This window comes from Ammodytes marinus, assembly GCF_949987685.1.
Source record: "Ammodytes marinus genome assembly, chromosome: 9".
Taxonomy (NCBI): Eukaryota; Metazoa; Chordata; class Actinopteri; order Uranoscopiformes; family Ammodytidae; genus Ammodytes; species Ammodytes marinus.
In genome coordinates, this window is record NC_137213.1 from 18,166,380 (window position 1) to 18,183,160 (window position 16,781).

The 16,781-nt window shown below is 39.7% G+C and overlaps 2 protein-coding genes across 2 annotated transcripts; one reads left to right on the top strand and one right to left on the bottom strand.

Moving 5' to 3' along the window:
• Nucleotides 1–2,413: 2,413 nt before the first annotated feature.
• On the bottom strand, nucleotides 2,414–7,422 carry nsun4 (NOP2/Sun RNA methyltransferase 4; the record flags this gene model as incomplete). The annotated part of the gene is made up of 8 exons (XM_080034331.1): nucleotides 2,414–2,768; nucleotides 2,892–3,024; nucleotides 4,868–4,992; nucleotides 5,098–5,258; nucleotides 5,361–5,515; nucleotides 5,764–5,926; nucleotides 6,631–6,850; nucleotides 7,330–7,422. The coding sequence occupies 8 exons, from the start codon at nucleotides 7,420–7,422 to the stop codon at nucleotides 2,625–2,627; spliced, it is 1,194 nt and encodes a 397-aa protein (XP_079890457.1). The 3' UTR covers nucleotides 2,414–2,624.
• A 183-nt stretch (nucleotides 7,423–7,605) lies between these two features.
• Nucleotides 7,606–9,653, top strand: LOC307255973 (cytochrome b-c1 complex subunit 6, mitochondrial-like). Its single transcript, XM_080034808.1, has 4 exons — nucleotides 7,606–7,748; nucleotides 8,162–8,233; nucleotides 8,918–9,079; nucleotides 9,255–9,653. The coding sequence occupies exons 1-4, from the start codon at nucleotides 7,701–7,703 to the stop codon at nucleotides 9,285–9,287; spliced, it is 315 nt and encodes a 104-aa protein (XP_079890934.1). The 5' UTR covers nucleotides 7,606–7,700; the 3' UTR covers nucleotides 9,288–9,653.
• The last annotated feature ends 7,128 nt before the right edge of the window (nucleotides 9,654–16,781 follow it).

The following is a 16,781-nucleotide window of genomic DNA, read 5'->3' on the forward strand; positions in this document are numbered from 1 at the left end:
TGGTAAATTAAATCAAGGTACAACATTATGTTAATGCCAAATTCATATACAAATGTATTAATTGGTAAAAAGAGGGCCTGATGGATTTGCAGTTTACTGTATATATAGCACAACCCAACCACTATATGACTATACTAACCAGAATGTTAATCGGCCTTGCAGTACAGAGTACGATCCAGGATGTCTGGAAATCTGTAAGCTTCACTATTGTGGTGATAAATAGATCTATTGCTGTGTTGCAATTTCGTGGGGAAATTATGCATACATGATGAATTATGCAAAAAATTAAGAGAACATGCAAATGAATGTCATTCATTGATACTGATATAACTTCAGTGAAAATAAGTCAAATTTCACGGATGTCCACAGACCACTGGAAAGCTGTCAAAAGGACAGAAATGAGCTTAAGATAATAAAAAAGTGGCCAAGATACAAACAGCTGTAATCAGCAAAAGAAAAGCAAAAAGCTCTATATTGTATAGCATGTTCAATCCCCCCTGTGGCAGGGAGAAGCAGAGAGTTAGTCCTGCTGGGCTCAGTCTACACACAGTGAAACCCTCTCTCAGACCTCCAACTGAGACACACGTCTGATCTGAGAACTGAACCCTGTCTTTCAGTAGTGGCAGGTAAACAACCAACTTAGATTCAAAACCTGTACTAATTGTTTCTCTCTTTTCATAACCTACGGTAGGTGCTCAGTTAATATATGGAGTGTATTACTAAAGGATACAATTCATTCAATAGCTTGTGTGGTACGAGGTGGAAGAAGACGACTATTACAGTGTTTTGCATGTTTATGAGCAAAACAACGCAACATTAAAATTGAGTTTGGAAAAACACAACGGGAGCATGGTCGTGTGGGTTAAATCCATAATATTCATCTTTCTAATACACAGCATATGTCTCCCTAACACAGGGCTTACACACAGGGACACAAATGCACAGCGGTTCATTGGCTAATTCAATAATAAAGCAGAGACAGCCAGTGGAGTGAGTCCATAGACAGGCAGAATGGAGAGTAACTCATCTCTAACCGTCGGCCGTCTCCTGAGTGTTAAAACATGTAAATTTATGTAAGAGGCCATAGGAAACACATATTTACAATACGTGTAGGTAATCACAAGATGCGCGAAGAGGCATTCCAAGGCCCCCGGAGACAAAAGCAGTCACTACAAAAAATAGTTTTTATGTGTCATTAATTCCCTCTGCATTCCCCGATACATCCCCCTTTTACCGCAGTAATACAGTAATCACTCACAATCGCACAAGAAATTATCTGCACTCATCTGTGGAATAAAAAAGCGGAGGGGCAAAAAAACAGGGGCGAGACGTCCCATTTTAGCTCTCTGCTGCCTCTTTAATGTTCATCTGGGAGCCGCATGGCTGCCGTCCGTCCCAGCACGGGGATGGGAGTCAGCTCCTGCGCTTGGAGCGGCTTAATGACAGTGGGGATGTGGATGGTGGACTCGTTAGACACACACACACACACACACACACACACACACACACACACACACACACACACACACACACACACACACACACACACACACACACACACACACACACACACACACACACACACACACACACACACACACACACACACACACACACACACACACACACACACACACACACACACACACACACACACACACACACACACACACACACACACACACACACACACACACACACACACACACACACACACACACACACACACACCCCTTTTTCATGCAACATTGCCTGGCCAGGACAACATAAAGGGTCATCGGCGGTGTGATGGAAAAAGAGGCACCTCTTGGTTCACATTAGCCTGTGATAAGAGGAGACATTTCACCTCTAAAGAGATGTCAATGCAAAACAGAGTCAATCCAGCCATAATAATGAAAGTTGCAAAGATTCCGATGTGAGAAGCCAAATGGTCAAAAGAAGTCATTACCTGCCTGTTCATTACGCTTCTTCTCCTTTCCACATACACCCACATAACGCGTTATTAGGCAAAGCCATCAAACCTTATGAATAACCAGAGAACTACACAAACCTATTTTGAGAGATAAGGAGAGCATGTTATTCTGATAGAAATGTGTGTATCAGTATAATAATGTGATTCCCCAACCTTATATATTCACCTCTGTGCATCTGGCAGGGGGACAAACATACTGGACCTCCTCTAAACATATAACCTTTTATAGACATATCTTTAGGGACCTCTAGTGGGCACAGAATAAGCAAGATACTTGAAATTTTAAACTAGTGTTGCCACCTACAGGGCAAACATTTAAAATACGGTTTAAAGACACACTGCAATGCTGGTTTTGGTCATATTCACATTTTACTGTGTCCAAACATGATTCAAATCCGAAATGTATCTGAATTTGATAACGAATAAATTACATTTGGCGTTACAGTTGGAGTCCAAGTTATGACGTCGTGGTCCAGTTAGGTCAACTGGATTCTTTGTGTTTTCTGATGTTGAAATCATGATGAGAAGTTGTCCTTGTAATAGTTTATAAATACAGATGATTTTAAAGTGGAAAGGATCACCTCATTATTATAAAAGACAGTCTTTCAAATGTCCACAAGTTTTTAGGTAAAGTCGTCCATCAGTCCACAGGCTAAGTGAGCCGCCTTAGCTTGCACATGTAGATGGGGCCAAAGTTAGCAGCTAAGTGCGGGATGACCATCTCCCCCATGTGCAGGTCCGGAGCGAAGTGAAAGGTTTTCCTAAACATGTGTGTGAGGGGTCGCAGGTCAGAGATCTGAATGGAGGTATGACCAGGAGAATAAAAAAATTAAAAAAGATCGGATTATTTCATTGGTTCATAATCAGGAAGTCCTGATATTAGTAGTTTACAGTGTGTGTGTGTGGGTGTGTGACTAACCTGGAGCTGAATGCCGTGGTTCTCTCGGGCCGTGTAGATGGCCTGTTCCACCACACTCAGGTTCTGGACCTGAGAGAGTGTACATGTGGAGTAGAGGATTTCACCCCCTGGACAAGCTGCTTGGATCCCCGCCCTGCAGGATAGAGAGACAATTTTGTGTTGGTACTGTATATTAAAGTGGCTATGAGGAACTTTCCGTTTTTGTTGATTCTAGCGGCACCTTTAGATAAAAGCAATAATGTTTTTAACACACCACTGACCAAGCGCATGCAGGCTGCGTGGGCATTTCTTTAGGAAGCGAATGAAGGAGAGAAAGAGAGATAGACCGCAGGATGAATCCCGATGAGGCTATGTATTTATATGTGACTTTGTACAATTAATTATGATTATGTGACGATGGTGTGGCTAGGGCTGTCAAGATAACACATTTTGGTGGGCGATTAATTGCCCCAAAAATTATTGCGATAAGCGATAATATTGCCGTTTTGAGACCATTTTCAACTAATATAATGATACTGGCATAATAATGCAAGTACACCTTTCAAAGATCAATACCAGGGCACCAGACAAACTCGTTTTACTAGTTGCACTGGCGCCCCTAACTCAAAATGTTAAGGGGCACAAGCAGAACATTTAGGGGCACATATTAAATGGACCTTCAACGCATCTATTCACATTTTCCCAATTTGAAATATATTAGGCCTACTGATATTGTATTGCCAGCATGCTTTGGACCACACTGACCACAGATTTTACAGATCATACAGTTCTTTGTGTTTTTGATTTTGCATCACCATGTGAAATCCTTCAGACATCACACAACCCCTTCTCATCGGATCTAAAGTCCTCAGATTTTTCATCCTCTATCTCTGCTGACTCCTCTGTAAGGAAAATAGTTATTGGCCCAAAAGTAACTAGTAGTAGCTAGATGACATAATCAACTAATTTGCATAATATGCTATTCTGAAAGAGGCAAAATAATAAAAAAAATGCTGACCAGGTAGTTAAATTAACTAAAATTGACTAGGCCTATTCACATATTTACAAGCTCACTTTACACATGTTCTTTGTTGCCATACAACTATAAGGTTAGCTTTATTATAGATATGCAGTGGCCTATTGAATGTGGACCTATTAAACTATTTGCGTGTACAAACGTCAACTGGCAGCTCTTGTCGGTACGGTGCTGTCTGTCTGCTGGCTGCTGCAGGTTGCTTGGGGCTGCCCGATTGAGTGAGGGCTGCCTGTCAGCAGTGAGGAGGATACGCCAGCCGTTGCTACTCTGCTCACGTGAGCGCGGTTAAGAAAAAGTCGCTAGATGCGTCACTGGTCTTTAACAGCCTTATCACTATGGCGAGACGTCGGCAAATATAGCGGCAAAGTCGCCAACATGTTAAAGACGTGACTACAGCAAGACACTGCGATGAAAGTAGCCTAACTGACGTTATCCGCCCATTTGATCATTTGACTACCGTAATCACTCGCGGACTCCCCCTTCTCTCTCTCCTCTGTCTCGCTCTCTTTCTCACACACAAAGCGAGAGGGCCGATACACCGGAGTGAAAACTCTTGTCATCCAGTCTCTTTGATAGAGAGAGACACGAGGAAAACAAACAAGCTGCAAATGTAATTTATTGCGTCCGGCAAAAAATTATCACTCATTTTAATTTATCGTGCAATTAATTGATTTATTGCTTATCGCGACAGGCCTAGGTGTGGCCAAGTTAACTTTGATTTAGTACCGTGGATGATAAACGTCTGCCTGCCGTAAATAATTTTGTCAGGGTTTCCATGAGATCGTAACCCAAGCAAAGGCATTAATAAACACTATATAAAAAAAAATTATTTTTGCTGATGGTCTCATTTGCTGTTACAGGTCATATATAATTACCAAATGGAAAAATTAGACTGTTTCATAAATATTAAAGAGCTTTATGGATGAATGACTAATCCTAGTAGTAGTAGTTTCAAACTTACAGCAGCAGCTCCAGCTGTAGTTGTGGCAGCCTTCGTCTCTCTGCGGTCCTGCTCTTACTAAATATGCTGTTGTCGTCCTCCATTACTGAATGTCTGTCTGTGGTGCAGGGGACGTCAACAAGGACCTGGAGAAGCAAGAGGAGGTGGACAAAGCAGGGGGATTTGAATAAACATGTTAGTTATTCTGACAAACTGGAAATATGTTCCAAAAAATTATAAGACTGGCTTACTCGGTCAAAAGTGTTCCGTTCGATTTCCCCCCACTTTGTGCCATCAAAGGAGGTGATGCGCAGTTTGTCCTCTGTCAGCAGCTGCTTGGGAGCGTAGTTGTTAAGGACCTTTCTCAGTCGGGACGTCCGAGACACAGAGGAATCATTCACACATAGAAAACCTTTGGCACATAAACACAGACAAAAGAGGGTTAATTGCAACAGGGAATGGCATGGAATATGTGAGTAAAACAGAAAGATGAGACTATTGCTCTTCTACTCACCTATAGACTGTGTCTGAAGTAAAGCCAGGGCCTTGCCTCCCGGAGCAGCACACAGGTCAAGCACATTGTGACCTTCTTGAACATCCAGCCCAAGACACGGCAACACAGACGCTGCGTCCATCAGGTAGTAACCCAGCAACCCACACACGTCTGGCCTTTAGAGGATAAAGGAAACATTACTCAGAGTAAATCAGACTGCACTGGAAGAAGAGATGGTTCTCTTAAATGTTCAAGCCCTTTGCCTTCCTCAACCATTTTGAAGTTAGATATTTAAGTACAATAATACATGTTTATCAAGTGTACAACGCTTATTAAAATTATGACCTTCACACGCAGTCAGTTTCTGTATATTTTTTTTATGTCATTTTGAATTTTATTCCTAATAGTTAACAAACAAGCTCACCTAGCAGGCTTGAATCTGGTGATATCCCCTCTTGGAAACACTAAGCACTTGATGTGAGGACTAAGCTGTAGCGGAGAAAGCGGCTGAACATCAGCGTCAGATTCCTTAATAGAAACACTGCTGGATTCTTCCTCAGATTCTTGCCTGGAGCATGGCTGGGCCACTGAAATGATGAATAATAATGCAGAGTAGATCATATTAGGAAAAAAGATTGATGCATAAAAGTTGGACCGTGGCCTTTAGCAGGTTTTTGTTCAGCATGAATCTTACATACAATGATCAATCCATGTTAATCAATCATCAGAATTACTTAATATTATTTTCAAATTGTAAAGCTGCATTTGTGGTTATGGAGAGGCTTGTTCGCTTTAACTGCAAAAAACGAATATGCGGATTTAGCGCCTTTTGTCATTTAGTTTTTGTTTCCGGGAAGAAAAAAAAAACTGAAAATGTCTTGAAAGATAAAACTCAATTTGCACTAAATGAGAGCAATTACATGCAAATATCTAGGCTGCAATTAGAAATAACTGACAGTTGCAATTTCTTCACACTGAGCAGTTTTTCTAATTTCCAGGTGCCGAGCTACATATAGCACTAGCAAACAGAGTGAGCCATATTGTTTCTTTGATTGAGGCAAGTGCCAGTGTTGAGATGAAGCTGTACTGTCACTCCACAACAAAACCTACAGATGCCTTTCACAGGTGGAATAAGTAAATGGATGTTTTGTATCCTGTTTTTACAGAATATTCACAATTTATGTGAATGATTCTTCCTGCTCTGAAAAACTTCAAACATCAAAACTTGAAAGCACACCACAGTAAACTGACAATCCAACATTTGCAGGATTACTGTAGGAGTGTCACCTACCCTCTTTATCTGTTTGAGCGATGAAGTCTCTGCATCCCTGGGCTTCAAGCTCCTCCAGCAAGGCATCATGGGAAAAATTATTGACCAGCGCTCCGTACTTCCTCTCTGACAGCAGGGCCACCCGCACCGACGGCCACAGCTGCCCCAGCTGAGCGCTGTAGGTGGAGTCAAAGTGCTGCAGGGCCAGGCTGGTGGGAGGGTGCTTGGTTTTTGTGGCAGCCTGTCCCAAAGCAGAGAGGTCAAAACAAGGGTTAACTGGTAACTTGCATTTTGTGTCTATGAAAGTTAAGTTAAAAACATCTGCTTTTAGGGGCAGGGTCTAAAGGCACATGGGCATGGCCCGGGTAAGTGCAAGGCTATGTTAGTGTTCAATTGTACATTCTTACAGGAAAATTTAACAAAAGGATTCCAGTACACTGTATAACAGAACAACATCATGAAGTCAATGTTTATCTTATACATAGCTACATAAATCACACTTGTAGATATGTAGACATTTATTTTAACATTAATTTTCATTCCAGGGTCCAGCTCACATGAACTACATCCGCCAATATAAACATGATTGACAAAATTCAATACAATTTTCTGAGTATATGCTCTGTTGTTTTCTGTATTCTTCACAGCTCCAACCAGACTGATATTTTACACATCATGTTTAACAGATAACGACTGTTACGAACTGCTTTACCAACATACCCATTTTCCTTTCACTCGGTGTCGCCTCGGCGTGAAACACCTTAAATCTTGCACTTTTCTCAGGAGAAGTCTGCTATCCAAGAGCAGTGCCATTTTGTTGTGCAACAGTAAGTTTCGGTCCGACTTGACTCCAACAGTCAGACCAAAGGTTCCGCACGCATTGGGCAGGTCTTCCAAAAACTAAAGCAGGTGATTGGATCAGAGCAACTTCGATATACGTGTTTAACCAATAGGAAGCTTCATCCGGTGAGCCTTCCAGTCGTTTCCTTCGTGTGACCGACCTAACGTCCTCGACCAAAAGCAGTGCTGCTCTGGAGCTAAGGACTTTTGTCCTCTACCGGGTTATTTAGGTGCATTACAGGGCTATAATCATGGTTTTCGAAAATAAGATGCTCAAGTACGACGACCCCGACGAGGAGGTACTGAAAATTCCTATACGTGTCTTTTTTGTATGTGTATTACACACCTCGGCGCATTAGCCCGGCTCAGCTTGTGTAACAGTAGCCTACAAGTTCATTATTAGATATCCTATTAGACGTTTAAACATTGACAATCTGCACATATGTTTGAGTTATTAGACGTGACTTTGCTGTGACCAGCCCGGGGTTCCTCTTGTAGCAAAGGTAGTTTGTATTTGGGGAAATTGAATCTTAATCACTCAGTTAATATATCCAATATAATGATAAATGCCCATCAAAACTAAAGAGTGTTGGGCTACAATCCGAACTTTGGTTGTATTATTTAGTTAGTTTTAATGCAGCCCCATTTTCATTAATACATAATGTTTTTTCATGCCACACTAATTGAATGCCTAATTATTGTCTCTGACAAGGAGGAAGATGCACCTGCTGAGGAAGAAGAGGAGGAGGAGGAGGAGGAAGAAGAAGATGAGGAGGACATGGTGGTAAGTTAGTTAGTTCTTTATAGGTTTGATGAAGACCCTAAAGATGGAACTCAGCTGCCATTATGCACAAAGTTTTCTCAGTGGTAACAAACTACAAAATGAGTTAAGTATGTTAATTAACTGCATACATTTTTACCTTTTTTAAAAATGTGTATAAATGGGCAAAAATAATAAGATATATGATATGGTGAGCCAAAGATATGAGCCCACATTCAAGTAAAGTGATAAACAGGTCAATACACCACAAGGACACAGTAATGTCTGCCTGTCTCTTTCTGCTACATTATATTTCTACTCTCAACAATTTCCCTGGCAAATATTTCACTTTTTAATCTGATTTGTTTTATAGCTATAGTTACTTTGCAAATTTGGATTAATAATACTACATAATCAAATGAATTATAGGCATTATAGGCTATGAATTATTCAGCATTATATAGTGTAGTTAAAATTAGCACCACCTTTACCAGCTGCAACATTAAAATGACATGCACATAAATGACATGCATCTCTAAATATATAAAAAAAATCTGAAGTGGGCAATTCTACATAATGAGATTGTTTTTACTTTAAAATGTTGAATGCATGGCTTTTTACTTATTTTCTCACTGCTGTAATACTATTATAAATTAACCCAAAATGTTCCATTGTATTATAACACATTTGCTATTTGTCCACCTTCAGGATCCTCTAGAGACGATACGAACCAAGTGTGAGCAGACGGAGCACTGTGTGCACACCATGGAGCGTCTGGAGACCTGTGCTGCCCGGGTGGGCTCCAGATCAGCCACCGAGGAGGACTGCACTGAAGAACTCTTTGACTTTCTGCATGCACGGGACCATTGTGTAAGTATGTGTGTGTGTGTGATACACACAAAGAGAAACATTTGAAATGCTCTTTTAGTGCCCGAAAAGCATATGACAAACCAGACTGCATGTGACTTAACCTTTGCAAAAGAGCTGATATTTGGGCCATTGTCTTCCAATGAAGATGCTAACCGTGTCCTTTTTGTTTTTATAGGTTGCACACAAGCTGTTCCACAACGTCAAATGACCTGCCTACCCAGCTCCTCCAACTTGCAGCTGTATAATATATTTAACTCCTTACATTTGTAAGATAATGTGGAAAGTTCTTGTTGTCCTGTGTACATGTAAATTAATTTATTTGGTTCTTGGACTAAATAAGCCACCCTCTCTGTATACATTGGATGCTTGTGTAAACGCATCCAGAAACGGTATGTAAAATGTGCATCAGTGCTTGTAAAGATAACCGGTGCATCCAAGTTGTTAAAGGCTGTGCAAAGTCAGATTATCAGTGGTCAGTTCATAAGTATACTGCTCCAGCAACAGTTTCTCAGGTTCAATCATGGATTGACCATCAACAGATGATCCTCAATAAAAGGTTTTCTTTTGGTTTCCAGTTTGTCTGAATTGCATCATTTTAATACATTGGCTTTTTCTGTGTTATAAGTGGAAGTGACTGACTGAGGACTTTGGTTGTGGGCCTGATTTGAGAGAGGATGTTAGTAATATTGATCAATGTTTTGTTAAAGCACTCAAAATCCAATGATAAATCCCATGTTCAGTCTTAGTTCAATTTATGCTGGTCTTACACTAGAGGACTTTTAAAAGACTTTGAAAAGACTGAAGACTAAAACCCTCTTACATCTAATGCTGGGTTTACACTACACGACTTTTCACGCGATTTGACAGTCGCAGACAATCTTCCAATGTCGGACTGAAATCACGGGAGTCGTGCTGGAGTTGTGGCGCGCGCACGTAATCTCAGTCGTTTGGTGTAAAGTGGTCTTCTGACCCGATTTCAGCCAGTCTTCTTCCCGTCTTGACGTTCCGACATTATCAAACAGGTTTGATATTATCGCTAGTCTTAGGGGGTTGGCTCAAGCGAAATGACGTAAACACTGTCACACTCTCGCAAGCACCAAGCACAACACAGGAGGAGCAGCATTAGTCGCGACAGTGTTTACGTCATTTCGCTTGAGCCAACTCTTTAACGATATTATCAAACATGTTTGATAGGCTCGTTCGACCTAACTTTCAGCTCGTCTGGAAAGTGGACGAGAGTAGCCGAGTGCAGTCGGGGGAGTGACGAAAATGCCTGACTGAAGCCGGACAGCTCCGAGTCGGAAGTAGCGTCCTTGTTGCGGATGCAGTTCGTTTTCTAGTTTTATTTTGAAGGCCTATTAGAAACATATTCGCAGGAGAGTCACACATGCTACAACCGATTAGAAGCAGAACACAACACAAAGACGAGTAAACACTTTAAAAGCGAGGGGCATTTTCAAAACAAGAAACGAGATATAAGCTAATATCCCCATTCCCCACACATCTTTATCTTTCTTGTTACTTTACTAGAACACCTACTTTTAAGTGATAAAGAATAATTTACAAGAATAATTTACAAATCCAAATAAAGGAGGTTTAGTATTTCTCCCTTCACATAACGAATATGATCGGCCTAAATAAAGAAGGTCTAAGAAAAGATCCCTTATTATTATTGTAGAGATGGATATGATGAACTGTATTATGATGTGTAACAAACAAACTACTTGTTGTAGTTTTGGTCTGGCTTTGCGACACTACATGTAAAATACAATTCCCAGACCATTTAGATCACTTGAAATAAGCCTATGATTTAATCTTAATGGTATAAAAATCACTTCACCAAGATCTTATGTGACTCAAGTTTGTGTTCACTTTTAAATATATCTATACAGGAGAGTTACACATCCAAATTATTTCTATGTCAAGGGTTCAGAGGTTTAACTCTGATTAAGTACATTTCTGCTTAAATGCATATTGTGGCGGCCTAATGATTAAACATAAATTAAAATCAAAAAGAATGGATCGTAATTTAATTTTGAGCGGTGATGTCAGACTTTTGCCTAACCAATTGGGGAAACGCATCAACGGCACGAGGTTTAAACTCCCAATTAGCGCTCAGCTCCGCCTGTCAGCAAGACGTTTCCCATCAGAGATTTCGCTCCCGCAGCCCGTGGGGAGCAACTGCAGCGACTTGCTCCAGTGTCTGTGTCCGTCTTGATACCGCGGGACTTCAAAGTCTCAAGCAGCCGAGCCGCAGCCAGCCACGGGTGCAAGTGGGACAAAAAGTCTAACCATAATGCAGTGCGCTCAGCAAGACGAGCGTCATAATTGCGCAGGTCTTAGCAAGACGGCGACAGGTCGAATGTCTGCGCACGATGGCGACCAAGGCAGACGCTTGTCTACGAGGCTAAGCAAAATTACAAGCTCTATCTCTTAACAACGACTTTTTGCTTCCCCCATTATGTTCTAAAAGTCTCGTGAACTACAACGTTCCATCTCCCGGCCTTTTAACACTGTAATTCACCCTTTTGAAGTAAGTTTGTAGCGTATTTGCCACCAAAGCTACTACAGCATCATTGCTAATCCAGCATTAGCTAAATTGCCCACGAGTGAGGAGCCTGCACTATCACAAGCAACATGGAGCCTTCTGATAAAGGAACAAAGCGGAAGGAGAAAGAATCATCGCGCCCTACTGATGGTATGATTTTTGGTGTACCTATTAACTCTCCCAAGACACATGCTAGCTATGCAGCTGCAGCCTCGACTGCAGCTATCCCCGACCACGGCTATGCTCTCACCCCTGTCCGCAGCCGCGAACAGAGCCCAGATGCTATGCAGTTGCCAGATTCTGACCCCAATACACCAGTCAAGCCAAAAGGAAAAAAGCAGAGAGCAGAAATGTCTCTGCATGAGTTACAGAACAACATCGTCGGGATAATCTCAACAAAAATTAATGAGCGGGCAGATAACCTGGAAAGCATGATTAACCATAACACAGTGAGCATTGACGCCCTGAAGAAGTCTATTGACTTTGCATTTGCGGAGGTTGATTCTTTGAAGACCGACATGAAGGTGGTTAAAACTACTACTGAAAAAAATGAGCAGAAAATGTCAGAGTTAGAACTCAAACTCAATGACGCTGAAAGATACCAACGGAGATGGAACCTCAGGCTACATGGAGTCCCGGAGGAGAAACAGGAGGACATCAAGGCCAAAGTCATCAACATCTGCTGCTCCATGGTGCCTGATGCCCATGCAAAGATCAAAGAGGACATCGACATCGTTCACCGGCTTGGCAGGTACCAGGAAAATGTGAGAAGATCCAGGACGACCATCATCCGCTTCACAAACAGATCCACGCGGGACCTCCTGTGGAAGAAGGCGAAGACCTGCGAATACCTTACAAAGAATAAGTTGAGGTTTGCCGAGGATCTGACTTCTGCGGACAAAACCTTACGAGACAAACTGTGGCCCATAATCGAAGCTGCGAAGAAGGAAGGGAAAAAAGCACACTTTGCAGGTGTTCGTGTGATAATCGATGGAAAGGAGGTACGTCCATCTTTGCCCCCAAAATAAACACGTCCGGACGGTCTGAAATGGACACATCCTCCTAAGATGATGCTTACCTTGAACTAACTACACCACTCCTCCTGTTTTCACTTAAGTGCTGAGCATTTATTACCTTTTTGTGGGTAAAACGTTTTTTTTTTCTTTCTTACTGTTAAAAGGTTCGGGAGATTGTTTAACACTGTTACTTAGAATATATTTTCTATTATTAAGGGATAGAGATTGTTCGCTGTAATTTCATAGCACCTTTCATTGTTATACTGTCTTTTTCTGTTTTTTCTCTTAATGCCAGGGGGTTGAGACAGAATGTTAAACGAAAGGCTTTATTTTTATTTGCAAAGCAGCAAAAAACTGACTTTTCTTTTTTCCAGGAAACGCATTCAGTTATAGATGATGCATCTTTATGGAAAGCACAATGGGGTAATGACATTTGGTTCTCGAATGGTACAGAAAGAGCAGCTGGTGCTGCTACTTTGAAGAACAGTTTCGATGGGAATATTTTGCACTCTAAGGGTGACCCAAATGGTCATTACTTTATTTTGATTGTCGACATAAATGATACTATAATTTTACTTGTCAATGTTTATGGGTATAATTCAAAACAAGAGAATGACATTTTATTTGATGATTTGGAAATTCACATTTTAAATTGGCTGTCGAAATATCCAAATTTATTAATATTAATGGGAGGTGACTTTAACATAGCATTAGATAGTTTATTAGATAGATATCCTCCTCGAACTAATAATTCTATGTCCTTAAACTTGACGCACTTTATGCAGAAATTCAACTTGAAAGATATATGGAGAGAAAAGAATCCTGGAATGAGTTCATATACTTGGAGTAATAAGGCATGTACTAGTTTATCACGCATAGATTTCTGGCTGATTTCTGACTGTTTAGACAAAAATGACATTAAGGTCAATATTCTTACAACACCCCTAACTGATCACAGAGCTATCTCAATAAATATCTCATTGAACAGTAACAACAATATTTCGCAGAGAATGGGTTCATATTGGAAATTAAATAGCTCTATCCTGACGCACGAGATTGTGATCAAAACGGTTCAGTCTTTAATTGAACGCTTTTTGCATAAAGCTTTAATTGATAAAAGATTTAGTAGTAGTTGGGAACTTTTTAAATTTGAGGTGTCAAAATATTTAAGAGCATACGGAAGTTCTATATTTAAAGCTAAAAGAGCTGAGGAGGAAAAAATAATATCAGAGATAACACAGATTACACAAAAAACACCAGAAAATTTAACTGAAAGTGAAATTGAGTCTTTAATTATTCAGCAAAATAAATTGGATGAATTATATAGAGGAAAGGCGGAAGGGGCCTTTGTAAGAAGTAGAAGGAAATGGCTTGAGGAAGGGGAGCAGAATAGTGCTTACTTCTTTCGACTGGAAAAATCCCGTGCAAAAAACAACTCAATACAGGAATTGAATATTGATGATGTTGTTACAGATGACCCTAAAAGAATAGCTATGTATTGTTCTAATTTCTATAGCACATTATATCAATCAAATTACAGTGAGGAGTCCACCCGCCAATTCTTAGATTCTCTCACTGAAACAAAAACAATTGATAACGACCAATCAGACTTCTGTGACAGACCTATAACACTAGGGGAAGTTAAACTTGCCATTGGACATCTCAAACTCAATAAGTCCCCTGGAACAGACGGTATCACCTCTGAATTTTACAAAGCATTCTCTGACCAACTTGCTCCCTTCCTCCTCGGGCTCTTTTTAGAATGTATAGATAATGAAACCCTCCCACCCACGTTAACTCAAGGCCTCATAACTCTTATCCCAAAACCTAGGAAAGATAAACTCCTTATTGATAACTGGCGTCCAATCTGCCTTCTTAATAACGATTATAAAGTGTTTGCGCAGATATTTGCAAAAAGGATTAAAACTGTTTTGGATCATATTATTGATGAGTGCCAGTCAGGTTTTATGAGACACAGACACATTTCCAATAATGTCAGACTAGTTCTTGACTTAATTGACTATTCAGATTTCTGTTTAGATGAAAGTTTTATTCTTTTCTTAGATTTTCAAAAGGCTTTCGATACAATTGAACATAACTTTATCTTCCATGCCTTAGAGAAATTTGGATTTGGTTCATACTTTAACAACGCAATCAAAACTATGTACAAAAAAGGAAACTGTTCAATTAAATTACATGCTGGTACTTCCCCTAGATTCTTTTTAAATCGTGGTGTTAGACAAGGGTGTCCTATTTCCCCCTACCTCTTCTTACTTTGTACTCAACTACTCACTGAATCCATAAAGCTTAGTCCACTTAAAGGTATCTCAATAGCCGATGGTGAGGTCATCATCAGTCAGCTGGCTGATGATACAACACTCTTTTTAAGAGATGCCTCTCAGATACCTATAACCATTGATTTAATTAAAACTTTCTCCATTGCTTCCGGGCTAAATTTAAACCTTAAAAAATGTGAATTGCTTGCTCTTAAGAATTGCGATGTACCATCTATATGTAATATTCCTGTAAAGGACTCTATAACCTATCTAGGAGTTGTTATTACCAAAGATAGAGATTCCAGATGTGGTTTGAACTTCAACCCTATTATTGACAAAACTAAAAAAAGGTTAAATCAATGGTTACAGCGAGACTTGTCAGTCAGAGGTAGAATCCTTCTAACCAAGGCTGAGGGCATCTCCCGGCTCACTTATGCAGCTCTATCCTTGGATGTAAACAAAAAGACTTCTAAACAAATTGACAAAATGTTATTTAATTTTATTTGGAGGAATAAAAGCCACTATATTAAAAATGCTGTGATAATGAACACGTATGATAAGGGTGGCCTTAACTTCCTTGATTTTTCAACCTTAAATTACACTTTCAAAATTAACTGGCTAAAACAATTTATAAAGAATCCATATTCAATTTGGAATTTCATTCCTAACTTTATCTTCTCCAAATTAGGGGGCCTCCATTTTGTTTTATTTTGTAATTATAATATTGAGAAAATCCCTACAAAATTGTCCAACTTTCACAAGCAGATGCTTCTCTCATGGTCTATGATTTATAAACATAATTTCTCTCCTCAAAGATGTTATATATGGAATAACAGAGACATATTGTACAAGAACAAATCTTTATTTTTTGAGAACTGGTTTGCACATGGTTTACACCTGGTCAGCCAACTGCTCGACTGTAATGGTTTTTTAATGTCATATCAGGAATTTTTGATGGAGTATGGTATTCCAATTCCTCCAAGGGAATTCGCTATTGTCATGGATGCAATCCCTACAGGAGTTTTGATGCTACTAAGAAGTACAGCAGGGGTTAAGCCAACCTTACTACCTCTTGAGCCTACCGAGTCTGCAGTTGGTAAGGTTTGTTTCTCCCCTGGAACACGTAACAATAATTGTGGAATACGATCATTGTTCCAAAATGATATAGTCTCTGTCCCGTATGTAGTTGCCTACTGGAATAAGTGTGTATCTGACCTTAATTGGAAAAAAATCTGGACTTTACCATCAAAATTTTTGATCACTAACAAAATGAAAGAGGTATCTTTTAAAATTATACACCGTTACTATCCCTCTAAAATATTTTTGCAAAGATTTAAATTAGATATAGATGTCAATTGCTCATTTTGTAATATGTACCCTGAAGATGTAACTCATTTATTTTGGAACTGTTCCCACTCAAATCTTTTATGGAAAAATATTTGCACTTTTATCATTCGTTTCATTGATCCCAATTTTTCCCTTTGTGTTGAACATATATTGTTTGGTTTCTTTAATCACACCCCTAGTCAAACAAACCAATTTTTTATTATAAACCTTATTATTTTATTAGCTAAATGGCATATTCATAAATGTAAGTACTCTAATCAGAAACCTCTATTTATTGTGTTTGAAAAAGAAACCAGGCAATATATGAAAAATATTATATACTCTAAAAATAAGAAAGCTATCAAAACACTTTATGTATGTCATTTATATAATGTTTTTATTTAATGTAATGCTGTTTTTTATTTTTGTATCTGTTTTTTTATATAGGCCTATCGGCCAGTTCTGTAAGCTACCCCCTGGCGGCTGTTGTATTGCTTATTGTCAATAAAAAAAAAAAAAAAAAAAGAGCAAAAAAA